The sequence below is a fragment of the Syngnathus typhle genome, linkage group LG22 (genome assembly GCF_033458585.1).
Source record: "Syngnathus typhle isolate RoL2023-S1 ecotype Sweden linkage group LG22, RoL_Styp_1.0, whole genome shotgun sequence".
NCBI classification, from domain to species: Eukaryota; Metazoa; Chordata; class Actinopteri; order Syngnathiformes; family Syngnathidae; genus Syngnathus; species Syngnathus typhle.
In genome coordinates, this window is record NC_083759.1 from 7,098,037 (window position 1) to 7,125,830 (window position 27,794).

At 45.0% G+C, this 27,794-nt stretch overlaps 1 protein-coding gene across 1 annotated transcript; it reads right to left on the bottom strand.

Annotated features, from left to right (window-relative positions):
* Positions 1–1,375: 1,375 nt before the first annotated feature.
* On the bottom strand, positions 1,376–27,794 carry foxo3b (forkhead box O3b). The gene is made up of 4 exons (XM_061269991.1): positions 27,574–27,794; positions 26,811–27,489; positions 4,100–5,535; positions 1,376–4,024 (listed from the first exon to the last, which is right to left on the bottom strand). Exons 2-3 carry the CDS (start codon positions 27,351–27,353, stop codon positions 4,114–4,116), a joined length of 1,965 nt encoding a protein of 654 aa, XP_061125975.1. The 5' UTR covers positions 27,354–27,489; positions 27,574–27,794; the 3' UTR covers positions 1,376–4,024; positions 4,100–4,113.

Consider the following 27,794-nt stretch of genomic DNA (forward strand, 5'->3'; position numbering starts at 1 on the left):
CGCACCTCCTCTCCGCAGGCTGTGTTTCTGTCATTTTGTCACACCTCACCTCTGCCACTTTTCACACCAAAACATGCTTGTGTGGCGCAAATGGTGTCACTTTGTCTGGCGTGAGTGTGAGCGTTGTGCTGCGTGCGTACCGTGCCGTCAGCACCCTCCACCGTGCTCTGCTACAGTCAGCCGATATACTGATGACATCATCCCACTGCAGCAATCGAGCATGCGCGTGCGCGCCACTCACAGCACAAAGACGCCACTGACTCGGTTGTCAGGCTTCAGATAGATAAGCACTTGGATGGACAGATCAATAGATAGATTACCTGATAGATACTGTAGAGAGAAATGGAGAGACGGATGGATGATAGGTTGATGGATGGTCAGTTTACAGTGCAGCAACTCATGTAGACAGACAATATCACAATACACGTCAGTCAGATCATCCTTATCTTCTTCGTAAAACGACTAATACTAATGTCGTACCGATGAACTGAGAGGAGTAGTGAAATCTCAGGTAAAAACTCCGAAATCTTCAGAGACTTCTGTACAAGTGCAAACTTGAAGTGGCGTAACTTGTCTGCTTGGGACATTCTGTTTAGGCACATGTGTCTTATTTCCGTGTCCTGGTGTGGAAACTCAAGTTGGGAAAAGATTAGCTCCGCCTCCAGCTGCATTGCATTATTGATGAGGAAGCAAGAGCGAAAGGAGACTTAAATCTAAACAGTTCCACATTCCCAAAGTGACACTTTTTTAGCATTTGGCCCATTATATAGGTCGCCTTCAAACAAATGTCTACACTTGAGTAGGCACAGTAAATATGTAGTTTAAGGATTCACGATTGATCTCTACCTCAAAAGACTTTGGCCAAAACCACAATATCACTTCAAAAAAAAAGTGCTTCTGGATGTCTGCCCTTGTTGAGATCAGCCTTCCAGAAACAAATTGTGTAAGAGGTTTTCTAGGAACGTGAGAGGAACGCAAAGTCATTCTCCTGGTGGAGACTCCCCCACCCCCAACACACACCAAAGTGATTTATCTTCTCGAATGAATAGGTGTGCCAAAAAAAAAAACCAAAACAGTCGGCTTGTGTGAATCATGATCCTCACGAGATATGTTTGCCCTTTTTAGCTGCTGCTGAGTCCTTTGTGTGACTTTTCAACACTCATGTCCAATTTAACTTTAATCTATAAACTGATTGGTTAAAAATGATCAATTATTCCTAACGATTCAAGTTAAGAGTCCAATTTTTGGGGTGCGGGAAATATTTTCCTATGGTTTGGGTGTAACAAACAGCTATAAATCAAATGTACCCATTTATAATTGCCATTTTTGGAGCGTCAAACGGAGCGCAGACAGAAACGACCAAAGAACAAGTATGTGTAGCCTCACCAAGCTTTATTTACATGTGCACCATTTTGGATACAAACTAGATTACAGTTGCAGGAAAAAAAATGAACACAGGAAGAAATACCCACTAACATCAACATCCAGAAGATTAATAATACGGGACAAAGTTGGACAAAGAGCGTATGGAAGGGAGCATTTTTACAAAAGTACAAACAAGTTGTTGACTATTTTTAGTGGTCTTGTATTTTTTCTTTCATTAAATGTGCACTGCGGCTGTGTGTGGAAGGAAAACGAACGAAGCAGTCAAAACGTCAACGCTCCGGCAACTGAGACAAACATGTTCCTTACTTTTTGTACAGTCAGTTTTATTCAAATCCAAATCCTTTAATTTGCCCCCACCCCACTAAAAATGGACACTGAACACAAATAGGATTTTTCTTTTGTCTTACGATACACAATAACGAGCGCAATCAAGTCAGAGGATGGTTCAAGTGCTGCTGATTGAGCAAAATATAAACACTGTTGTCATCTTTGTATTCGAATTGCTGTCGAGGGACGGCACCGTTGCGACGAGTTGAGTGGTTAATCCTTAAAAACTGCGCACTCACACTCCTCTGTCTTGGTGATATATATTTTAATATAGAAATGTATATATACACATCTGTACATTATTATACACAGCCGAGTCAAAGCCTTCATGTGTCCCCAGGGCCACCAGATCAGATGCTACAACAACAGTTGCGCAATTTGATGGCGTTCCCTTCTACCTGGCACGTCAAAACGTTTCTTCAACTCTACCTTGGCGAGGTAACGAAGGGTCAAGTGCTACAAAGGACAACACGAAGAGGAGGTTCGGTGAGTAAATGCGTTTCACATGCACGGCGCTCACAACGTCAAAATACATCAAATGTGTACAAGGGGAGGAGAAGGGCGGAGGTGACGCAAAAAAAAACCTCGCCGACATGGGGAGATGCTTGCAGTAGCAGCGGATATGCAACCCCCTGAAAAATAGAGAGATGGCAAATAAATGGACAATATGACTTTTAGGGCCATGATGAACATTTTAGAATAATAAAGTCGGATTATGTCGAGAAAAAGTAGCAATATGAGGAAAAAGTCACGTTTTGGAGAGAATTTTGTCATCTCACATTAACAAAATAGCACATTCTTGGAGAAATAAAAAATGAAGTTGTAACCTCATGGTGGATTTTTTTTTTTTTGTATTTTTTCTCAAGAATAAAATTGTTATCCAGCATGGGAAAAAAAATCTAATCTTAAAACTTTAAATGGCATCTTTTAAGGAGAAAGTCATAATTTTTCAAACCATAGTTTTTGGAGAAAAAAAACAAACTAGCATGAGCTAAATCATCCAATTTCTGAGGTGCGAATCTCAAAATTCCTAAGCAAACGTGAAAGCAAGAGCCACTGTGCTTCTCGGGAACCAACACAAACATTTGTGCAGTAGCCACTTTTTCTCGCAAGATTCAAACTTTATTGTCTGTCATGGCGTCACGTTCATATTTTATATCAGTGTGGCCAACAGCCCCCAAAAGTTCAAAGGTTCACAAAGCATCACTGTTACATTTAATCCAGGAAATGTTTCTTTGAATGAAAATACCTTGCCCCCACCCTCCCCGTTTCCCGCCTCCTGAGTGTTTAGATGTATTAAAAAAAATCCCCCACAAGCTGCATCCTTGTGTTGTGTGTGTGTGTGTGTGTGTGTGTTAGACATAATGTGCATATGAATGCTGTGATTTTGGCTGCCAGCATATCCTACTGCTTTGATTCAAGTAATTTGGCAACGTACAGAAGAGACAGCTTATTGTTTCACTGGAGGATAGGAACGGCTTCTGAAGAAACGTTCACGCCCTCGAGTCGTTTTTTATTTTTGCAGGTCGAGGGTCAAAACTGCACAAAATTCAAAAGCAAACAAAATCAAACGTGTGAGGTGCTCCGAGGACAAGATTCAACACTGTTTTACGTAGCACCTGTAATGGTGTGGAAATTGTCACTTTTTTTTTTATTATTATTTCTCGCTACATTATATGCTGTGATAAGCTCAAACTGTACAAATACCCACAAGTGAAATTTTCTTCCTATATGCTTTTTTTGTGTCTGTGCTTTAAAAAAACAAACAAAAAACAAGATTCAACGTGTATTTATGGAAACTTGTCCGTTCAAGCCATTTGTAGGAAGTGCGTGGCGATAGTGGTGAAGTAGACACGCAAGGCGCTCTGTATCACGTAACGGAAAATGCCAATAACAAATACTGTACATTTAGAAAAAAAAAATGACGGTAGCCGGGGAACAGAGGTAAATACAACATCTCCGGGAAAAAGAAAAAAAAAAAAAACCCCCCGCTCTGGATCAGATTAACACGGCTCCTCTGCGAGAGTTTCTTTTTCTCTGAAGAGGAACAAGCACGCCATGCATCCATTTGTTATTTGTCTCTGTAGTCCCACCTGCTGCAGGGTCTCGCGTACAAGGAAACTTGCATAACTCCAGAGTTTTTGTGACTTGTCATAGTTTGACAAGAGGCGCTTCCAAGGCGGGCGGATCGCTTGAAAGTCCGGCGGATCTTTTCCCCCCCGTGACAAGTATTTGTCGTGTCAACGCAATTGAATGTTGTGCTGATGGCTGGTGTTGGCAAAAGGAGGGGGCGTGTGTCGGATTTGCTCACCTGTGGAAGAGAGAAGAAGATAGATGATGAGGGTTTCCCCCCCCCAAAAAAAAAAAAAGGCAGGAGTGGACATACCTCATGCATCGTCTTCAACCGGGTACCCAGCTCTGAGAAGCCTGCTTGGTGCTGGCAAAATTGCTGACTCCGTTCATGTTGATCAGAGAGTCAAAGTTGAAGTCCAGTCCGTCGGCGTCCATCAGCTCGTTCCTGATGATCGAGTCCACGTCGCACTCCAGGCTGCCGTTAAACATGTCCAGGTCCAGATCTGTGGGGAAGCGGTCCTGGCAGACGCCCCCGCTGTTGCTCACCGCCCCGTTCAGGAAGATGGAGGTGTCGATCTGCATGGAGGAGGACCCGTTTCCCCCCAAAGGTGAAAGCAGGAGCTGCTGCTTAGCGTTGGTCATCGCGTTCACCTCGTTGGCAAATTTCAGCCCTCTGATGGACCTCGCTGAGCTCTGATTGTGGTTGTTGCTTTGGAGCATCTCCCCCTGGCCGCCCTGGACTCCCCCCGTGGTTCCGAAGGTCATGATCGGATCGTTGCGGAGCATGAGGCCGCGGCGGGAGTTTTGGGACACGATGGCGGCGGCGCTGGCTTGCGACATGAGCGGGTCCGACTGGGTCATCATGACGTCGCTGTGGCTGTCGGAGTTGAGCAGGTCCTGTAGCGTCACGCTACCGAAGCGAGAAGTGGCGGAGAAGGACGTCTGCTTGTTCTCCTGGATGGTTTGCATGGGGGACGGACGCAGGGACGAGCCCGGTGGGTGGGAGCCGAAGATGGAGTTGCTGAAGTTCCCTCCGTTAGAAGAGTTTGATGAAGCCGAGGCGTTGGGGGAAGGTGAGACCAGCCCGTTGGGTTTGGGGACAAAAGCGAACCCTGAGGTCCCGTTTGAAGGGACTTGCCCTGAAGCGTTTGGCACCAAGTTGATGTTATCCAGGTCATCCATCAGCTCATCTGTCAGTCCGTCGTTCAGGTTCATCGTACCGGCCAGGTCCGCCAGACGAGGTAGCTCGGCTGGCGCGGCCTTCCCGTTGGCCCCGTTGCCGGGAGACAAAGCCCTGCCGGGACTGGAGTAGAGCATCGGCGAGAGAGGGGGCTCTTCGTCGGGGCCCTCGTCCGGCTCCGGGTTGGCCAGGATGGGCGAAAGACGGCCGCTCAGCGTGCTGGCATTGGAATTAGTGCGGGAGCGGAAGTCTGTCCAGGCGTCCAGCTCCTCGCTGCTGCGTGACGTCGGACTCCCGGGCCATTTAGATAGCCCCGAGGGACTTTCTCCATTGCCGTCGCCCGCCGCCGCCCCCGCCACAGCTTGCAGAGCAGCCTTTTTCTTGGCGGCGCGGCCACGGGCGGACTTAGTGTACTTGTTGCTGTTATCCATGGAGACGGCGCGGCGGCGAGGAGCTTTGCCGCCCTTTCCTCCGTCTGGATTGATCATCCACCAGGAACTCTTGCCCGTGCCTTCGTTCTGGACACGGATGAAGCGACTGTGCAGTGAAAGGTTGTGCCGGATGGAGTTCTGCAACACCAAAAGGGCAATTGGTCATTATTTCACCAATGGCTATTGCCAATATTGATCAGCTGTGTTCAGTAGTGGGCGGCAATATGAGCTACGCCGTGTTTGTGTCGAGAATGCCACGAGAGGGACGGGTATCTGTTATCAAGCTTCTGCTAAATTATCAACAAAGAGCCCCTTTGTTGCGTAAGAGCTGTGTTCAGTAACAGATCATGTGAGCTTGAGCGTGCCACCGCCTATTGATAAACGTTCAGCTTCTTTCTCATCCCGGTAGCTCTTTGGGATATTGGACGCACATGACCATGTTGCCCACCATGACTTTATTTATATAACATTGGCTCGACGACGCCACCTCAAATATTACGATTTCATTCTCGTAACATTATATTGTTTTGCGCAATATTCTTGTCATTGCGGTTTCATTCTCATTCTGATGTTTTTCCTGGAAATAAAATCCTGTTCAACTTTTTATCAGGTTTTTTTACTTGTTATTTTCTGCTAAATTATGGAAAAACGCAACTTTATTCTCGGAATATCATTTCACCCTCTGAGTCTATTCTTGTAATATTCAGGAATATAACTTTAGTCTTAAGTAATAGGATTTGAAGAACATTTTGAAGTACTTAGTATTTGAAAAAGTCTTCCAGGAGAAAAGCCAAGTGCATTTTTTGGCGACTCTCCTGGAATGTGCAACACGGCTTCTTTCTTGCCTTCCTTTGCTACAAGCTACTGAAGAGCTTTGGGAAATTATTTTTTTTTATTTTTTGGATTCCTTTTCTGTCATCCCTCCTCCTGCCCTCACAAGCGCAGAACTCTTACGGGACCTGAGGGACTTTAAGCAATGTTAATTCCTCCCATTTAAAACAAGCCTCCCAAAACGGGGTCGCATGTTTTCCTATGCCGACGTATAGTTTAACGTCATTACGATGACCGCATTCTCGGGTTCAATCGGGCAAAAAAGGCCAAATCACAACATTGTTTTCCACAAAGCTTTCTTGTCTTTCCTGGATTTAGTTTGGATTGGCAGTACACTCAAAAAAGGAACAAGACTGTGTTTAAATTCTCCTCTTTTTTTTCTAATGTAGCTTGTGGGTTGAGTCTTAACATTTTTTTCCCCTGCTCTCTGTGGGTTTGTGTGTTTAAACATTGTGTGTATAAACACACTCATGTTTGTTTGCTTAAGGTGGTCAAGTGGAAAGTAATGTCCGCAATGTTTTTGAAGTGTATAAATGTAAGTTTTTGCTGGCGTAGCATGCGCTTTGTCTGATGCAAATCCATAAAAGAATTGCAGTTGATGAGGAATGCTGGACTTGAATCCTCGTTTATGAGGCTTGTGTGTGCGTGTGTGTGTTTTGTGTATAGTCAATGCAATGAGGTAAGATTGGATAGCAGTGAGACTTGGGTTTATCCCTTGGCAGTATCTCTTGAGGCATGACATAATGTTGTGTAATTATACAACAGTTGAACAGACACGCAAACACACACAAGATACACTAATTATGAAATTATGTATACATCCGTCTTATAGCCCCATGAGGGTGGGGCTGAGGGGCGGTAACTTGATGTGCCCGTTTATATTGCTCAACTGTTATCGCCACCGGCGTGCAATATATGTTTGTCAAATGTGGTTTTCCGCCCATCTTAGCTGTAAAATTCAAGTCTACGTAACTGTAATGACAAATAGATGCCAGTAGATGACAGCGCTGTTTCGCTTCAGATTTGAGATCGGCACACTTTTTGAGTAAACGTGACAAAAATGATTTTTATTTCCAGAGAGTGAGCGCTTTTACTTAATTTTTGTTTTAATTCGACGTTTTATACCGGTGATAAATATATTCAGCTTTGATAAACACCCTTCCGTGTTAGAGAAGCAGAATTATGTGACGAATAAAAAACAAAGTCTCTGAGGAAACATCTGTGACTGACACGTGGTAAAATGTGAAAGTGTGCGGAAGAGGTGTTGAGAGCGCACATGGTGTGCGTTAGTGATGGGAAAACAAAACAAAACAAAACAAAAAACGCCCACAGACACAGAAACCTGGTTCGAAGAAATATTCCACTGGGTTTATTGACGTCGATGACACACTAAAAGTACGCTAAGACCCAAAAAACGAGACCCCAGCGGACAAAATATTACCAACGAGTTGACTTTCCCACTTATGATATTTTAACAGTACAAACATAAAATAATATGTTGTTCAGTAAACAGTTATATAGTTTGTGTATGTGGGGAGGGGGGCTAATAGCTCCTTTGGGCTACTTCCAAAAGGCCATTAATAAAAAGCGCTCACTGAGACAGCAGCTTTGATTCATGACTACAACAGCATGCAATGCTAACACACACACACACACACATGTGTACTGTAAGCATTCATGGGCTTGTGACATGGTTGCCTAGTGCATCCTTTTAGTTCATGCCGGGGGGGGGGACTTCGTTTTTAGGCAACCAAAACACACAATATATGCCTGAGATGCATCAAAATAAAAAAATAAAAATTACAGGGCCCAAGTATGCCTTAAGCGTCATTTAGCCACTTTAGGACAGACAAATCTGACTTGTTACACAATCTTGCGTTTGTCCCAATGAGCATGTGGTGCGATGTGTGTTGACATTAGCCTCAAGATTAGTCTCACACGTTTACATAACGCATGATAGCATGCTTTGCGTCAAGTGCGGCAGAGGCTCAGGTCACCTCGGTGAAATTGATATCGTGGCTTTAAATGTCAAGTCTAGACACTAAAAGTAGCGTAAAAATGTTATTTTGAGTCACACCCTGGTTCCAGTTTGCCAAAGTTTGTTTAAATGAAAATAATAAGAATAAAAGAATAAAAAGAAAAGACATTAGAGTGCCTGGTTGCACTTTAACCTCTTAAGTCGTGACACACTAAAATGGTCTTCGTCTGCAAATGTGCTGTTGCTGGCTGATGAAACACGCTGCAACACCTTCCCAGTACCCCTCCCGACGCATCCTCAATCCGATTCCCCTCTGCCAATCGCTTGAGCCGCCGCTCGCACGGCTACATCCAATTACGAGCGAGCGTAGGGAGCCACCTGGGCCAATGGGAGCGCTCTGTTTCATGCTCGTTATCACGCATTTACGACATCCAGCACGGTGGCGGCTGATGTCATCCCGCTGCTAAAAAGCACACCATGTGGAAATTGACACAAATGTGTCGCCAGTCAAACGTGAGAGTGCTTTAAAAAAAAAAAAAAAGACAGTGACGGGGAACGTTTTTGGCGTGACAGCCTTTGATTGTTCCCACATGTTGCTGATGGACAAAAAGTCTTCTGTGGTGCTCTCTTTTGACAGGGCAGCTGCGACGCGCGCGCACACACACACACACACACAAACACGCATACACACAAACTTGCTTGCTCACACAGGATAACATGACAAGAATAAAATGTGGAACACACAAATGTTCATAAATCATAATACTCATCCACATTTTTGATACCCTAAGTGGAAAAAAATATTTTCCTCAGGCCTGTTTTAAAAGGTCCTCCAATGCATCATTGGTGGACAAGGCCATGCACGGTTCCATTACGCACATATGTGACATGTATGCTACATTTGACAAGTAAACACATAGCTTTGCCTCAGTTGACACTGCAGAAAAAGTGTGGTTATTTATACTCTGGTCACACTGACCCCCACCGCTCACCCCAACCTCACAAACACACGCACATTTTTATTCTCTATCAGACACATCGTGTCCAGGTTTCTGCTGCCCTGAGCTCTGGACTGCAGACAGAACATTCCATTCTCCAAAATCAAATGTGTGTCTCACGTTGTGGCTATTAACGTGTGTGTGTGTGTGTATGTGTGTGTGTAGATGTGTATCTGTGTGTGTCTGTGTTGACGTATAAGCTGAAGAGGGATCTTGAGCTTGGCAGACGGAATTCTGCTGTACTTCATTCTCTTTATATTAGTCCCTTCCACTCCCTAATCTCCTCCAGTTAGACACTCTTGAATCCAAACACGATTTAATGTCAAAACAGCAAATATTTGCGATAGAATATGAGAATAGCTGGAAAATAAAAGTTGAATACGTAATAGGAACAAATATTTCACGTTGATATGAGAGTACCTGTTAAGTCGTGATATGTCAACATATTGCAAAATTACAGAAAGATGGAATGTTAAGAGGTTTAAGTCACATTTCTTTGGAGACAAAAGTTGTGACATTGCCAAAATTCCCACACATGCAAATGCAAGAAAATTTGGTGTAATTTTTTTTATTTCAAAATTTGACTATTTTCAAAATTTGACGTGTCTTAAGAACCGTACAGTTCATTTTAATGTACTGTGCGACAAAGACAATTCATTGTCGCTCCTCAAATTCGTTCCTATTTGATTGACATAGCGTCTGCAAAGACGTCGGCCTCCTCCACCATGTGCTCATTGTGTAAGAAGCACATGCTGGGAGGAGTGCATGTGTTTACGCTTCGGCTTTCTCCAGTGAGTGTGCCCGAGGTGGGGGAGTTGCCCGACCCAGCCCACCTCGGCAGCCAATCAGAACCGGCCTGGCTCGTCACGCGTCTTTAGGTTAGTGTGCTTAGGATGGGAGTTTCTTGGAAGAATGTGACTTGGGTGTAAGATTAGACTCGCACTGACACGTGGAAAGTCTTTCGGTAAAATCCATCACGATACCGTATTATGTTTTGAATGGTGTGTACTTTCGTAATGGCGCATTACGGATCCATAAAGTGTGTGTACTCTGCTTTAGGACAACACAGGACATCCCTACGAGGCGTTTCGGGACACTGTGTCCTAAAGCATTCAGACTCTCTGCACTTGCCAAGAACACACTCGCACAAATACACACACACTGATACCAGAAACTCCCAAACAAAGACGGAGCGAGCTGGGACAAGACGAATGGGAAACACGAGGAGCAGTTGCTCTGGCACGTTAGGACCATCGGTAGTAAACATGTTGTAAATATAAGAGGCGAAAATCGATGCCACTTTACACAATAATTACTTGTTTATTGTAGCGGAATAAAATTATAATCTCACCATAAAAAGTCGCAAAAGTAACATTCTCGTGATTATTTTTAGAATCAAGTATTCTGCCGATCATCCTGATCGATTAATCAAGTACAAACCGATTTTGCATTTGTAAGCAACAATACTATTTCGAAATGAGGACGTTTGTTGAAAAGGCGTGTCGGAACTTGCCTCCGTGATTAACGATATCTCTCGCAACATTGATGTGTGAAACGATGGAGTGATGCGTGGGGGTGACCTAATGACTCATAGTTATCAAGTATGTTGCTATTCCTGCGGGGAGTTACCATTTGAGAGGTGAGGAATATGTGTGGTAAATCAGATCGCCACCCGCACGTCCCAACAAAGGCAACAGCGTAGCCAACAGGGAGGATTTTATTACCGATGATGTCAACATGGAGAGAATGGCCAGGCGCTCTGGGCGGCAGTGTGTCAGAGTAGAAATATCCAGGTTAAAGGGACATTTTATGACCGGAGCACGGCGTTACGTTAGTGCTCGCGGTTAGATAAGAAAATCGCTACCACGCAGTCCTCAGCCTATTTGTTATCTTAGTCAAGCAGAACTGACTGGAAGCTAAGAGCCTCACCCAAGTGAATCATCAATTTGACGTTTAAATGTAAATAATGTGACCTGGAGAAAAACCTGCTAAAGTTACACCAGTAGCTATTGATTGAAAATGGTTTTGCTTAATTAGTTAGCATAATTGTCAATTTTTGCACATCTTGTCCTGAATGTTGTTAGCTATCTAAATGTTGTACAGAGGCCGAGATGTACCAGAGTCAAATTCCTTGTTTGGCATGCTCAAACTTGGCAAATAAAGATTGATTTGGTTTGACTGATATTGTTCAGATTCTGCGTGAGGCAAAAGCTAGTTCGATCAAAGACGCCAACTGTGTACTGATAGTATTTTCATTTCGATGACATCTTTGTATTCATGACTAATAATGTATTCTTGTCAACGTTTCCACAACACTAGAAGATCGGACCAAAAGTTGACCAGGAGTTTTCTGTGTTCGACAACCCATTGATTGATTTTTTTTTAGATGTTATCTTAACCAGCAGATGATAAAACTGCTATCATCCACAACTCTGTGTCATTCCAGCAAGCACTTTGACAGAACCTTATTCAAACAAGAGACATGACTCAAAATGTCTGCCACCCTGGGATCAATAAATGTTCAATCAATCAATCAATCAAAAATGGCACGTTGTTTTGAATTAGCATTTTATGCTAGCCATAAAAATCACATGCTAGGCAAAATGACGTCTAATATTTTTATGACAACCCAAGTATTTTTTGCTTTAATTTTTTTTATTTCTTTTACAAGAACAAATAAGTCACAGAGGAAGTAAAGCCCTGGTTGTTTTAACACATGGGGGTTGCCTGAGGTTTATGACCGTAACACTTAATAGCATGCAGCACAGTGAGCGCATGCTTGTGTATCCGTTCAGAACTGGCTTTGCTTGTTCAGCCAACGATTAGGTAACCTCAGGCCAGCGGTTCACGGGAACCCGCTTTCAGGTAAAAAGCCAACATGGCGCTTTTCTCTAGATTTTAGGAATTTCTTAAGCAATTAGAAATCACAAATTGATTTTCCAGAGTATACTTATCTGACTTCTACAGTGTATGCTTGTATATGGCGGCGCTTAGGCCTGCTCCCTCCTTGTGGCTGCATCGTGAGTCACGCACACGCAACAAAGTTTTGGACTGTGTCTGTGTGTGTGTGTGTGTGTGTGGGGGGGGGGGGGGCGCAATCTCTTCCTTATCACCTTTTGAAGATCTTCGCAGTATTATCGACTATCATAGCGCAACACCAACAAACTCAAGAGTTGCAAAATCTTCTTGCTTTATTTGTTTAAATTTGGGACGGGCTGTTTCCTGTTTGCATGCATGTGTTTATCTGCGTGTACGTATGCGTGCATGTGATTGGTACCGCAGAGAAGTTTGCATCTGGTCCGTATTACCGCTGAGGCCCTACTGGCATTTAGGGCTTGTTCTAATGATGCTAAAAACAGATACAGTACACACACACACACACACACACACACACACACACACACACATACACGACACTTCCAATATGTTCCACAATGATTCCAATTTCCAAGCTTTTACCGTCACTCAAGCCTGCCTAATGCTGGTCCCCACATTCATTGTTATATGGAAGCAGGTGGTGAGGTAACCTGATGACCTTGTCCCCAGCAAAGCACCCCAGCTCCTCTCGGGGACCCCCAAAGTCATTCCCATGCCAGATGGGCTCCACAATCCCTCCCCTCAGCCTCTTGTGGCCCAGCGCCGAGAGATGGGAGCGGCCTCTTTCCTAACAGCTGAACCTAACCTCCTATCTCGAGCCCCTCCTCTATCGCGGCTCGCTGACCCCCGAAAGCTCGTAACCACGGGCGATAGGGGGAGAGTTTGGATCTCGCAGCCAAATTTGAAGTTGTCAGTTCAAAATAGAAGGCGCACTGAGACGACGCCTACAATTAAGGGGCAACGTATAGCTTTTAATAAGCTTTCAAAAGCCTCCAGAGACCGAAGCCGAGTCAATAAATGGCTTCATGTTACTTTGACTGTTTTCTTTCGTTGTATATTTGACCTACTCTAGTGTTCTCACTGAGTCCAGATTGTTTAAACTTGCCTGACCCACTCACCCCCTGCGCATTTGAACCCGCAGGAAGGTGTGTGTGTGTGCTGATGTCAGCACTTCCAGGCCTGCCAACTCTCTTCCCACTGCACTCCAGTTGAGCAGCGGAGTGAAAGTCAAGTTTTTCCCCTGCCACCCCATTCAACATACTGTACATACTCGGACAGTGGATCCGTGTCGAAAGCGTGTATATTTAGTACACTCCAACAAATACACACGTGCACACTGTTCAAACACACACACCAAAAGGCCCGAGTCAGAATCTTTTCTCCCAGCAACAGGGTGGCCCCTGCCTTACTTTCTACTGGCTCCGCCCACCCGCCTTTTGGAGGAGGCACATGACTTCCTGCTTGAAGAAATGAAGGAAGCCTTCTCTCCCTTAATGTTTTTTCCCCTGACTCGCAAATGACGTTGATATGAAAACAAATTGACATTTTTTTATGATTCGTGATTAGTTTAAGGAGATTCTAAATTTGTTTGCAGAATCGGCACAAATTCAAGCACAAAGGTGGTGACACAGCTCATTGCTTGGCTCTACTTAGTCATTGTGAACCAAAAGCTTTGTTTTCTGTGATAGCGTATAATTAAATCACTCCCTTTAAAATCCAGTTAAGCCAGTTCATTGGTCTGTGTGGGCGCACGAGTGTCCGGTATGAATAGTGTACAAACTGCTGCGTGTGCGTGACTCCATCATTAAATTAAATGGTGATGGTGCCCATGGTAAAAGGAGATGATTTATTTTCCCAAATCCAAACTAGTTAAATATGCACAAGGCGCCTCTTTTGGGCCCTCGCCGTTTGAACTTGAGCAGCATGGCAACTAACATGGAATTTCATTAAAAGCCCAAGCAGACTGTATATTGTTATCGGGTATTTATTTTACATGCATGGGCATTCGTCATTCTGAGTCAACTAACCACACAAAAGTTGCATGGTAGCATCCGCTGGCAGCAGGCCAGAACTGCTTGCTGGTTTTTTTCCTGTGTGTGTGTGTGCCCGTCCCACTTGCTGCGGGCAACAATCGCTCATCCCTAACCAGCTCCTCTTTTTTTCGCTTTTCACCCACTTTCTTTCTGCGAGGCGCTTGAGAGCTCCACCACTCTCACGCACAGGTGACTGTGGAACTTGAAGAGTTCGGTGGCTCTGAAAGGAGAAGTTTCTGGTAATCCTTTTGGCGCTTGTGTGGCAATCTTTGTAGAGTTGGGGGGGGGGGGGGCTTCGGGGGACAGGAGTGGAAAGAAAGCACTTTTCAGTCGGGGGGGGCCTCTTGCTGATAGTACCTCGACTTCCTCTTGAAGCTACAGTAGAGTGTTGTTGATCTCCTTGCACACACTAAAATCTTGCAAAAGACAAAAGGTGGCTTGGTGGGTGTTTATTTATTCAACTACACAATCAATGTTTGGGGTGCGGCCTTTATTTGGGCTGATTTGTGTGAAGTCAAAATGTAGTTCCACAAAATTCTATTTGTGTTCCCAAGTGGACTAAACAAATATGTGGCATACTTAACACAGTCAGCTCTTGCTAAGTCATGTATCAGCTGTTGTTTTGGTTAGCAACAGAAAACAAATGGATGTGCCTCTGTGGTTGCTGCTGTTTTGGTTAGCAGATGGATTGATTTACTTTTGTGCGAACCTGTTTTGAAATGAAGTTGCAAATGTTGTTTTGAGTGCAATACAGTGCGTAACCCTTCTCGATCTAGACGGCTACAATGCGCTCACATGTGTAGTCAGCAGTCAGTGGCCTCACAGCGTCTGCTAAAAATAACAGAAATAATGCAAGAAAAAGGGGAAATGGCGGCGCTACATTAGGTAGGCCGACACGTTGTTCCTCTGTCTGGTCACGCGACGATTGAGTCGTCGAGTTGCAAGTTCACCGCAGCTCATGTCTGGATGTTTGTGTGTACGTTGTTGATTGTTGCTCAACAAAATACCACATTGTAGTCTATCCAAATGTAAATAAAAACAGAAAATCATCAGAAAAATAAATATCCAAGTACCTGATAAAAAACAAATGTGTGTCAGGGCGCATGCATTGTTGTTGTCTCTTCGTTTTATCTCCCAGAATGCCCCGCAGTAGAAAGTCTGCTGTCTGTCTGGTGCTCTATTCCTCGCTAAGTGGGTCAGTGGCTGGCCCATTCGGTGGGTCGAGTTAAGCTAAAGTCACTCAGTGTGTGCGAATGTGCGTGCGCATGGGTAGTTCGGGAAGAGTCACCATCCTAATGAGTTCAAAGCCAGGGCAGAGGGAGAGCAAAAAAAATAGAAACAAGCCAGACGTGCCTTTGTGTACTTTAGTGCGAGTGGGCGGTGCTACATCATCATCTCGCCGAAAAAAAAAAAAAAAAAGGCATAGAAGGCCAGCGAGGGTTGGTTGCCGGGCAGGCAAACTGCTGGGGGCCGTACTTTTAACGTGAAGGACGCAACTGTAGATAGTCCGCCAAAATAAAGTGTATTTACTTGTTCTGTCTGACAATTGTCTGGCTTGGTCTACTACGGGCGACGCCTAGGGACCACCGCTTAGAGGGTGGAGGGGTGTTTCAGGATTCATGTGTGTGTTTGTGTGCGTGTGTCGGGTGTAAACGGCAGTGGAAGAATTTAGGTTAGTATGAATTATTCAGCAACAAGCAGCGTCCGCCTCGTTAAAAAGCCGCAAGAGGACACGGGGCTGTCGGTGCGACAGCGTTTCGCCGTGACACAATGGCCTGTGTGTGTATGTGCGTACACAAAGTCATAATCCCAATTCCAACAGATTAGATAAACCATCAAGTTTCTGTGGCTCGTGTCATTTATGTCATGTTACCTCTCGAACTTGTATCTAATCGCTCTCACCACTAGTACGCACACTGACCTTAAAAATGATGCAATACGCATGCCAGGCCAGTAGTTGGCGATCTCACATGCATAAAAGGAAATTTGTCTCTATTGAGCACACGTGCTGTTGAAAATTAGTGTTTTTTTATTTTTTCCATCTGTTTCCATGAGTGTACATACTGTACTATTGCACCGCCGAGTGCAACAGGCCTCACCATGTCAAATCCTCCCCCCACCCGGCGTGCCCTCGTCAACTTCCTTTCCTCTTTTAACCTCCCCGCTTCATCTCCCGTCTCTCCGCTCTCGCCTCGAGTCTCTCTCGGGTTTCAAACTTGGAAGGCGGCCAATTAACACAAGAGGGCTGAGATGCTGGAGGAGACGAGAAGGGAAAGAGGGTGGGGGCATCGCTACACACTGACCTACATACACTTCCACCCAGCTGATTGAATCCCGCATTGAGGCCCACGGCCAATTGCGAGCAGAGTCGGAGCGCCGAGCAGCCAATGACGGCGGCAGATGGCTGCAGAGCCGCGGCACTGTCTCCGTACAGTTTTTGGGTAATTATACGGGCCGGTGAAAAGACGAAGAAGAGCCTCGCTGAGGGGAGTCGGAGTGAACGAGAATGAGCGGCTGAGTGAGGCTCAGACGGACAAATATAGATAGACACTTGTTCTTTTGGCCTCCTCATCTTATGGTGTAACAAGTGTTGACAGACAAACCTTCATCCAAGAGACAGGATTGGTGACCCATATTTGACATTGCTCTTTTCTTAGGCCCAGGCCAAGCAAGCATAAGTACATCATGCAAGTGGCCTGTTTATTTATTCTTCTGCAGAGTTATTTGGGGCTGTATTTGTCGACAGTTTTGAATCTGAGCTCATGGCCGTGACATGTGGGGTCCCTCAAGGGTCATTTCTTGGACCCCTCTTGTTCAGTCTGTATATGTTACCATCCAAATTGTTCCCCACAAAGTTGGATGCATGGAATTGTCCAAAATGGATTTTGTGAATTGTGTTTTGCATATGTGATGGAAGTTACTCCATCTGAGAATCATTTTGACACAATCCAATGATAGAGATAAAGCAGTAGTACTCACACAAGACACTTATAGACCGTTTTTGGCAGCAGGCGTCATGGAAAATTCAATCTGCAGCCAACTGACTCTTGGCACCCGGAGCAAGCCCTTACATAACAACTCAATGTACACTAGTGTCCAAAACAAATGTGTTTACACATAAATTGCATTTTATCCCACTCGGCCTTTTATTTACCCTGCGCCGTTTTGTTTTTGCTGCGGTGGCAAAAAAGGAGAGGAAGTGCAGAACAATAAAAATGCCAAGAAAAGCAGCATGGAGGGAGAGAGAGGAAGGAGAGTTGGGGGGGGTGCAAACAGGCTGCATGAGGCACACTAACCCATATTTACAGAGATGGAGGCTTATACAGAGCCCGCAACTGTGCGGAGGCTTGGGGAAATGATGGATTACGGGGAGGAAGGCTGAATAATAAAAGTGCGTTTGTGGGGGGGTACAAAATGTTCCCAAAATCTCGTAATTCCAAATAAACAGGCGTGATCTGGCGAGTGACGTCGGAAGCTGCCGTTGGGTTGAAAACTCGTAAATCGGAAATTTGTTAATGAACGTACTATGGAATATGCCATTAATAAAACATGAGCCTTGGCTTAATATAAACGTTGGGGTCCATGAAGACAGAATTTAGGTCATTTCGTTTGGCCTATACTGCACGTTAATGCACACGCCAGGATTAGGTGGATCTAGTTCACACACACCTACACGCACGCACACACACACAACATACACACACATGCTTACACAAATGCAGATACACTGTACATTAATCAGACTAAAAGCCTTTCACAGTGATGTCATTGCAAAGCGATAACTGAGGACAAGCGCGTCCTCAGGGAATCTGGCAGTCCACAAAGGTCTGGCTCACACATCTGTGTCTCTCACACATACAAGCACACACACACGCACACACACACACATATACACAAACACACACACGCAAGCATTTTCAAGCAAGCAGCTTAGGCTATGGGAGGTGATGGAGCTCCATGAATAATGAACACGCACTTACTAAAGTGCTCGTATGAAAATGGATTCCTGCACAATATTGACCCATCAAACTGCCTTTTAAAATAACGAAAGGACAAAAGGAAAAAGAAAAAGACAAACGTTTGAGCGCTTTTAGACGTGGTGATGTGCCTGACCAAAAAAAAAAAAGCTGAAAAGAAAAAATAAAGCAATAGCAATGCATTTCGTGTTTCTTGGAATAATGTGTGGTCAGCAGCAGTCAGCAGAACCACTTTTGTCAATGTAACCACTTTCTTCCTAGTACTTCTAATCTACTTCGCTTGAAGTTATTATTTCTTCCAAGAATGCCTTTTTTTTTTCTCCCTCAAGTCAGCAAAATGTGTGTCCAATCTCAACCTTTTGCAACAGGCTGGCCGCTATCAACTGTAACAGTAATAAGCAAAGTTTTGCGATGACCTTTGCTCAGCGCACAAGGAGCTGCATCTGCTCCAATGTACTTTTCATGCTGAGACTCAATGAAGTCAAAGACATAAGGCATAGCTCCTTTTAATTAGCGTCGGCTAAATCTAAAGTAACAAGACGGCAGGGTGGGGAATGTGTGCATATTTGATCCGATGGCCAGGTCACATGAACGATGTACAACCCCCTGTCACAGTACGGTGAACCCCAGTTTATCACGTGGATGCATTCCACAACCAACCTACCATTAAAATAATGGATAGTTTTACCCCTTCGCCTTTTTGTATTCAAGTGACCAGCGAAGAAAGTTGATTGTAGGAGAGTAGAAGAAATGGGGGGTTTAAGTCAGAAAATGTATAACAGCAGCTGAAGCCAAGGGCTTTCCCCTGATTTAGCCCCTCCCGATACTTTCTAAACACACACACAAATTCGCCTACGTATTCATAGCAGACACAAAGCCTCCACTGTAGAAGGGCCCCTTCACACACAAAAGCCTTGAGCCACTGACATAAGAGATGTGTGTTTGAGACTATTCCTCTATGCATGAACATTGGCTGACTGGGTGCGTTCCCCCGCCCCTCCCCTCCCATGTAATGTGTATTTCCTACTAGCACTCTAATTCCCCCACACCCAAAAAGTCTTGCGGTGTCCATCTCTGCAAGTATGGCTTCCCGATTGATTGGCAGATGGCGAGGAAGGTCGCCGTGGGAACGCAGGGATGAGCCGCACACTGAGAGGAATCACACATGCATGCACCTACAATGGCCTCAAACACACACATACACACACGCTATTAATATAGCCTCCATTCTGTGTGTAGAATTGAGCTGTGTCTGGCTGAATGTGCCTGGAGGCTTTGGAGGGATTTCATGCTCTCATAAGCAACACATAGTAACACACCACTGGCCATTCTCCATGCCCCGGCAAGCCACACTAGACCAGAAAAGGCAAGTTGAGGGATGGGAGGAGGAGGAAGGACAGAAAGATGAGCGAAAAGGGGAGAGAAATGCAGCTTCACTAATGCAGAGTGCTCTCAAACTACTCACAAAGCTCCTTAGTGAGCACCATCAAAATGCATATCCAGCAGTCTGACCACGTGGCTTCAGTAATAATGTGCGAGAGTCATTCCTGCACACGTTTCCTTAATATGTTCTGGGGGGGGCATGAATCATACTAGTCTTTAAATTACCTAGTCCCCTAAAACACAGACTAAGGAAAGCATTTAATCCATGCCAAGTAGTCCAGTTCAATTTGACTAATAAGAAGCCTGGAAAAGCTATAGCAACCAGAACACAAAACAGGTGTTTCATTTAAGCGTCCATATGCCTAAATCTTAATATACTGTATGTTTGAAATTTCAGGTGGAAAAATAAATACCTCCCTCAAATGAAAGCAGCTAAAGTTAGTAACTGTACTTAAGTTAACGGACCATAGTAACATGAATGGACTCAATGACAAAGTGCAATTTTGCTTAGGAGAGAACCCCGGAGCAGCAAATACAATGAAAACAACAGGGGTCCCAAGATTGAACCTTGTGAAACACCATAGGGACAATGGTACAGAGACTCTGACTCAACCAAGGCTAACGCAGAAAGTTCTGTCTGCCAAATAGGCTCTGAAGCACTCTTACCAGATAAGCAGCTTTTTTTTTTTGTTCTTGGTCACAGCACCGAGCAATGTCTTTTTTTGTAGTGAAGTCTTATAGAATAGTCCTGACGGTTTCCATAATCGCCACGTGATAGTGGTAGGATTAAGAGGTAGATTAAGTTGGTTAAATCCCCAATGAAGTCCCAGGTACCAAATGCACAGCTCGCCACTGCTTGGCACACTTTGATTACCTGTCAGACAATCCCCTCTTTTGTTATTCATGAGTTTGCATCAGAATAAAAAAAAAAAAGACTTAGGTAGGCTCTTAGGACCCACAAGAGAAATGATTGACACCCTAAATTCTTCCCACAAATGGCTGTCAAATACATCCGTCCGGTTTAAGGATCCGACCCGTGACCTCGGTTATGGCCCACGGCTGTAGCGTCTATGCTTTAGGCCTTTGCAGCAAATGCATCACTCTCCTGTTGAATTCAACTGAGAAGGTTTGCGGGCGACTGATCTTCTCCGCCGTTTCTCTTGGGGGTCACTGGGACACCAGTCAAAGCGTGACCTTTCCATTTCGTCGAGTAGGGCGCGCCTCGGGATCAGATTTCACCCACCCGGCAGTCTGCGCTGGTTTGTGGGAAGATTCTGTCGGACGTCTTTTAGCAGTCAAACAAAGCAATCAGATCGTCAGCGAAAGGTCTTGTCACTTATCGCACTGTCTGCAACCAGGCGAGGTCATACTTATTAGATTGATCTATATCGACCGTCTTGCATATTGTCTCCTCTTTCTTATCAACCCCCACTGCCGCCCCTCTCCCCTAACACAAACACACACTCTTCCATAAAAGCCAGGTGTGCAAACAAAGGTTTGCCTAGGCATCATAAACCATAACTATTAAGATGAGAGGGGAAATGAAATGGAGGCCCGGTATTAGTTTTAACCATCTGTTTTGTTGAAATATTTTAAATGTACAACACTTTGAGCAACCCTTTCGCAACAAGTTTTGCATTCTACCATGATGGGAACTAATTATCCTACACCCAAAAGAAACAACAAATATCATTCCCCTGTTTTAATGACGCGTGGAGGATGCGGAACATTTGAGGCAATCGTGTCTACAGCGAGAGCTGTTGTAGTTCATAATAATGGTGGCATGCATTGTGCGGAATGTTGACCTCGCCGAAATAGGTAAAAATCCACAATCCAAATGTACCATTTTTTGTTCTTGTCATCTATTTGGGAAAAAAAAATTAAGAAGAGAAGCGTCTCCTCAAGTAGATGTTAATATGTGGACCATGTAGCTAAAATATGCAGAGTGGGGCTGTATGAAGACAAACACCCACACCCACACACAGCTGGATTAGCTCAATTTAGCAGGCCACCAAATCACTTCATCCTGGTTTAATTCGCTGCCATCAATCTGGACTAGAAGCATAACAGAGAAGGAATGCACACCTAGATTGAAGCCCCCCTCCATCGTTTCCCCTCCCACCCTCCTCCTGACACGGAAAGCTTGGTCGTAGTCGATTAATTGTTAATCAGGACGAGCGTCTTTACCGACTCAGTGATGCCACGTTGCCTCAGCTGAGTAATTGAACGAGACGGGCTCCGAAGAAAAACAAATTAAAGTTTTAAAGCCAAGCTGGCACTTTTACATTGCCCATCTAAACTGCAAACTAAAATTCTGAGAGTTAATATCTCAAATCAAGGCAAAATAGATTCTTTTCTTTGTCTGCCATCATATTTCTTCTTACCAGGCAAAGAGTATTTTTTTCCAATACTCAAGTTTTATGATTTGTTATTAAGATTTTATGAATGCATATGGATAAGTTTGTCTTAAAATAAGAAAAAAAAAACATTATTCAATAATTTTGTAAGTAGAAAATTGGTACAAGTGATCCTGCCAGAATAAAACCTTGAGCCAAGTTAAGGTTTGCATGAAAGCATTTACAGGGGTGTTTTGTGTAGATAGAATTACAGACGATTTATGGGTGTCATCTGTGTAATTGCTGCTTTTCTACAACTTCTATTTGTTTTGTACAACGACATGCAGAGAGCGTCGTCGGCATAACGTGAATTTCCAGTTGGGCCGGTATTTGGCGGTCATGTTTTGTCTCTTTTGATGATTTTTAAAGGAGGGTTGGGGATAAAAAAAGCTTCATTTCCAGTCAGTTCTCTTCGACAGGAAGCTTATAGGAAGTTTGCGTTTAATGTCAAACTCAACATAAAACAAAGAGACTTATACATTGTGTCTTTCAAACAATACAAGAAGTGTAGGAACGGCCTGCTAGCTTAATGCAAATGTTTAATGGGAAAACATCGTTGTGACGCTAACAGTTAGCATCAATAGTCAGTTTGAAAACCCTTGAAGTGCCAAATATTTGAACACTAATGGTAAAGCAACACATGTGGACAGAAAGTATAAACAATAGACAAACGTATATCCCTAAAAAAATCATGTGATAAAGTCTGAAAAGTTACTATAGTTCATTGCACGCTGTTCTATCCTAAAACCGCAAATGTCATAACCGGCATAAAACTTCGAACCCGCTGTAATGTGAGCTTACTCTGCCACCCACCAGCGGTTTACATCACTTGTATGGAATTGGTTCGGCACGCATGGAACCCGGGCTGACCACTACTACTCTAAATAGAACCGTGCAGTACCGCCGAACAAGAGTCGATAGCAAGTCCAGAAGTGTTTTGGAACAAGTTGCTTGTCTGCGTTGTACTTTTTTATCTTGCAAGTTCAGCTCTGCCATTACCAGGATGAAACATTACGTTCACGCATCAACAGTGGAATAGAGATCCAAACTGCTGAGCTGCTCGTTTGGAGCGGGAGAGGTCTGCTTTGACGGCAAGTTGTGCTAAAAAACTCACAGACTCAACGGGCCTTGAGATGCTTCTTCGCCATTAATTTACACAAAACTAAGCAGCCAATACAATTTGGAGGGCACAACTGTGCGAATCAAATCTTCATTTCCTTGGATTAGAACTCCAAATGGGTTTGAAGGGCAGCAAGCAAGCTTAGCTGCTTGTTTGTTTTGCCGACGCCGCATTTTTTTATTCAGACAAACGAGGACGCTAGCTAGAGAATAATGAGGAACGGAGGTCCAAAGCGAGACAGATGCGGCAAAAAAGAAAATAACACTCGCCTTTAGCCAAGAACAGCTCTTAAAAATTAATACGGCATTCTAAATTCCTCCTGAGCGCGTTGAATAATTGAGAGGCGCCTTTGAACAGAGAACGGGTCGTGCCGGCAGGGCGGGGGCGGCGCCATCTACGGCCGAGTCGCTTTCTTTCCTTTCACCGTTTCGTTCCAATTAAAAGAAGCCCGTGATCATTTTTCAACATTCTCTGGCTGAACTTGAGCCAGAAGACTCGACAGCGCAAAGGAAAGTTCAAAAGGAATTTGAAATGAAAGCACCGGCTGGTCGGCCTTTGTCGACGCTAACTCTTGTGTTAGCGTTTGTCGGTTACTCGGCCACGTGCGTGAAGTGTTGCTTCACTACAATAATGATCGTTTTGCTTTGTTGACCAAATGAACGGCTGACAGCAGCAATATCGATATTTTGTCCCATTTTTGCTTTGCCTTGTCGTGTAAAGTCATTGCCACGGGCCAAAAACAAGGAAATTCATGATAACCGCGTGTGAATGCGTGATGAAATTCCAAATACAAGGGTGAGCTTCTTTCACCGAACCAACCGTGCTTATTGATTGGAAACGGAACCAGAACAGAGCCTCGAGGTCGGCTGGGCTGGCTGACACTTTTCAGACGTTGCAAGGGGTGCCTGGAGCTGGCGGGTTCCCTACACCCACCACCCCCCCCCCCCCTCACACACACTCCCACCAAGCACTCCATTGGGAATCACAGCCAGAGGGCACTTGTATTACACCATTTTGGGAGCAAAGCTTGTTAATTTCCCTTGACTCGGCCCCTCCCCGCCCGGCCCCTCCCCTTTGCCTTCTTGCATCGGGTGGCTTCCTTCATTTCATTCCCTGCCTAAATATTTTGTTGTCGTGATCAAGTCGAAATAAATGAATGAATATGAATATGAATGAATGAAAATAAATAAATAAATAAATAAATAAATAAATAAATAAATAAATAAATAAATAAATAAATAAATAAATAAATAAATAAATAAATAAATAAATAAATAAATAAATAAATAAATACGAGGTAATCTGTCAAATGATTTCGCGCTGCCGCAGAAAATGAATGAATGATTCACAAACACGGTGAGATCTTGTTGGCCATTAAAAAAATGCTTTACATTCGCTCCCGTTTGTTAAGTGGAATTGGATTTTGAATTTTTACGCTATTGTGGGCCACTTTATGATTTCCTCACCTCGCAACCTGACGCTCAGTGTGCAACAACCAGAAGCCCCTTCTGAGCCCGAACATGAGCGGGCAAGCGCCGCATACGTCTGTGCATGTCTGACCATGCGGGGGGGCGGTATGCAAAGGTTAAAAACACACCGAGCAGGCTCAGCTGTTATCGGTGATGGAGCAGCGCAACTCGTCCCTCTTAATGCAGGCGCGTAGGGGCCGTTAGAGCCTCGTAAAGTTAAATTTGTGAAAAGAAAAGACGTGCGTGTGTACGTGTTTGCGCGCGGAGTGTGGCTATGACATAACTTTGCAGCTGCTGGGAAGAGGCGGCCAGTTACAGCGGGGGTTAAGTAACACCAGAGCACAAAGTTCACTGCAGCCAGGAATACTTTTTCTCACACACACATGCTTACATAAAAATACACCTAATCTTCTGATTTAAGACACACACATACAAACGCATTTACAAGTAGAAGTACTATTACCAATAGTATTTGTACAATGACACACCTGAAGCTTCACCGATGTGTCAAAGCGCCACAGTGTAGCGCCAACTAGTGGCGAGGAGGACAGGCTGACTGTTCCAAGTGATCAGATATTTCCTTGACTGACTTCCACGCGTCTTGACCTAGTTCTGCCGAGGTTAATGCGTCACTGACGAGAGATAGTAAGTGATGTAAGTGGGAACCTGGGAGAGAAACCCAGAGGGATTACTGGGATTTGCTCAACAAATCTCAACAAAAGGTAGCCTGCCCGCGTGAAACTGCGAGTTCGTCGACTTGACTGTACCCGGCGAAACTTTTAAGAGTGAGATGGGTGCCAACTTTTATTAATAAGTGAGGTACACACCTGATTGCATTTTCAAAATGGGTTTTAGGTGGTAAAAATGGCTTCTGTGTGTGTATCCCACTTTAGATGATTTGTTAATGTTTTGGTAGCAGTGGGGGGTTCTGTTTAGAGGACTAAAAAAAGACTGCCAAGATTTATGGACCGATCAGGCGTGAGACCACTCCACCCTCCCATTCGGGCCCTCATGCCCGAAATTCCAGGAGTGACAGCCCCCCTGCATGGTGAAAGCTAACCCGGCCTTGATATGCACGCACAAACAAACTTTTTGCCAGATAGCATAGAAAAACTTGAGAAGCCTTGATCGGAATGGTCACGGGTGTGGAACTTATTTCAGGTATCAGTTCAGATTTTTTAATTTAGGCCATACTGAATTTGTGGATCAGTGTTTTGGTGGTCAACAGACCCCTGGAAATGTACACGGGGGCTTACGAGCTATATAACTGAAAACCTGTAAGTCAAGCTAGCATTGTATCGTTATTCATTTGCTGTCAGAATTGTCAGTAGCTCCTCCCCTGGCCTGCTGCGCCTTCTTGGCGCAGCCCACATCTTAGCTCGGCCCCTCCCCCACCCTTTCCTGATCATTGCCTTTCAACGCACTCCCCTCAAAAGGTCCACCTCAAGTCCCAACAGCGTACTTGTTATGTAATCATTCCCCCTCGTGGCTGCGGCAACCTTGCTTACCTGACCCAACACACTGGCGGTTCCTTGCCAGGAGTTGACAAAACAAATAGCTAACAAGCATGTGTTGCTTTAATCATATTTTGTTGTGGCATCTGGTTCGACTGTCAAAGCAAAGGGACTTCATTTCATCTCTTGTCTGACACGTTTACATTCTACGTTTACCTTACCATAACTAATGGATTAACGTCAATGGCTGTTGGGAGGCACACAAACTAGGCTAGTGTGTTTCCAGATCAACCGGTTACAACGTCTCTCTCTGTGTCTGTCTTTCCGCGGACTACTGTCATGCACATGGCTCACAACGGGAGAAACAAAGGAGAGCTGCATTCACGTCACCAACGGCCGTATCATTAGGCACAGCTACTCCGTGTCATTTCGACTGAACGCTTTTTATGTTATGCGCCCGAGCGAGTGGCGTGTCGAATATTCTGGTAGTAAACATGACTTCTGCTACACTTCCAACCACATGAATAGATTAAATTGATAACGATCTTCACACATTGTTTATTGAATTAATACATTTGATTCAAGGACCTAATGATTTTAAATTGAACCATTTCATTCAGTGGGATTATATATAGCATATAAACGTGTGCATGTGCATGCTTGTGTAATTTACCCCAAGTAAAAAAAGATGAATGAAATGCATTTTTGATCTTGAATTTGACAGTTGAAAACAACTAGTGCTCTAAATACGTTCCGCCGCCCCCCTCCCAAAAAAGTGTGCAGGGGTCTTGGGTGCGTGTTGACAAGCCACATGCTTTTTTGTTTTTGTTTTGATGGAGGAAGGAGGGGGAGTGGGCTGACAGAGTTGTGCGTGTGCGCGTTGGAGAATCTTCTTACCTTCCAGCCAGCCGAGCTGTTGCTGTCTCCTTTGTCCTTAAAGTAAGGGATGGATCTGACCATCCAATCGTAGATCTGGGACAATGTCAGCCTCTTGTCCGGCGCACTCTCGATAGCTTTGGTGATGAGGTCAGCGTACGACAGGTTCCCCCAGGCGTTGCGGCGAGATGAAGCCTTCCTGGGGGTTTGTTGGACGGCCAGACCGCCCGGGGTGAGCGCTCCGGAGGCGGCGGGCGGAGAGTGCGCCGAGAGCGGCGAGCCGCCGCTGTCCTGGCCGGGCGAAGAGAGCGCGCCGTCAGCTAGTGGGCTGCCGCTGCTCTGGTCGTCCGTCACCGCGCCGGAGCCGCTGCCGACGATGGTCGCATGCTGGTGGTGCGCGCCCTCCTCGTCGTCGTCCTCCTCCTCCGGGATGATATCGTGCGCGTCCGGTTTGGTGGCGCTCGAGTCCGGCCGGGGCAGAGGCCAGGTGCATGAGCGCGGCCGCTGCTGGGGCTCGAAGTCCGGGTCGATGGCCACGGCGTCGGGGAGCGCGGCCTCGGCCATTATGTCCGCCTTTACTTTTCGACTTTACGAGCAACGATACCGAGAGCTGTCAAAGTCGCGTCCCATCAATGCGCGCTCCCGTTCTTTGTTACTATTCCACTGTAGGCTCGCGCGCACTGGTTGTCTTTTTTAACGTCTGTGGAAGGAACACAATTGAACGATAATTGTGAACCGCACGCCAAAAAACACTCAAGTTTCAAACTAGAACCGAAAGAATTACCTCGAGTATCTCGAGAAAGCAAGACTTTAAAACATCCTGGAAAGTCGCGCGCACGCCATCGCCTTCTCCTTCCTCCCAAGACTGCCTGCCACCTCACTCCGCCTTACTACTCTACTGTATCTCGATGTGCTCTCTTCGACACGCGTGCAACGCACACACGCGCGCGCATATTACGCAGACAGCGTGCGAGGCGATCAAGGTCCAGCCCCCCTTGTGGATCC

Excerpts from the sequence above, each read along its gene's own strand:
- foxo3b (XM_061269991.1), bottom strand. The coding sequence starts at position 27,353 with ATGGCCGAGGCCGCGCTCCCCGACGCCGTGGCCATCGACCCGGACTTC. Across the intron at positions 5,536-26,810 it reads ACAGCTCGGCTGGCTGGAAG|AACTCCATCCGGCACAACCT; the intron begins GTAAGAAGATTC and ends TTGGTGTTGCAG.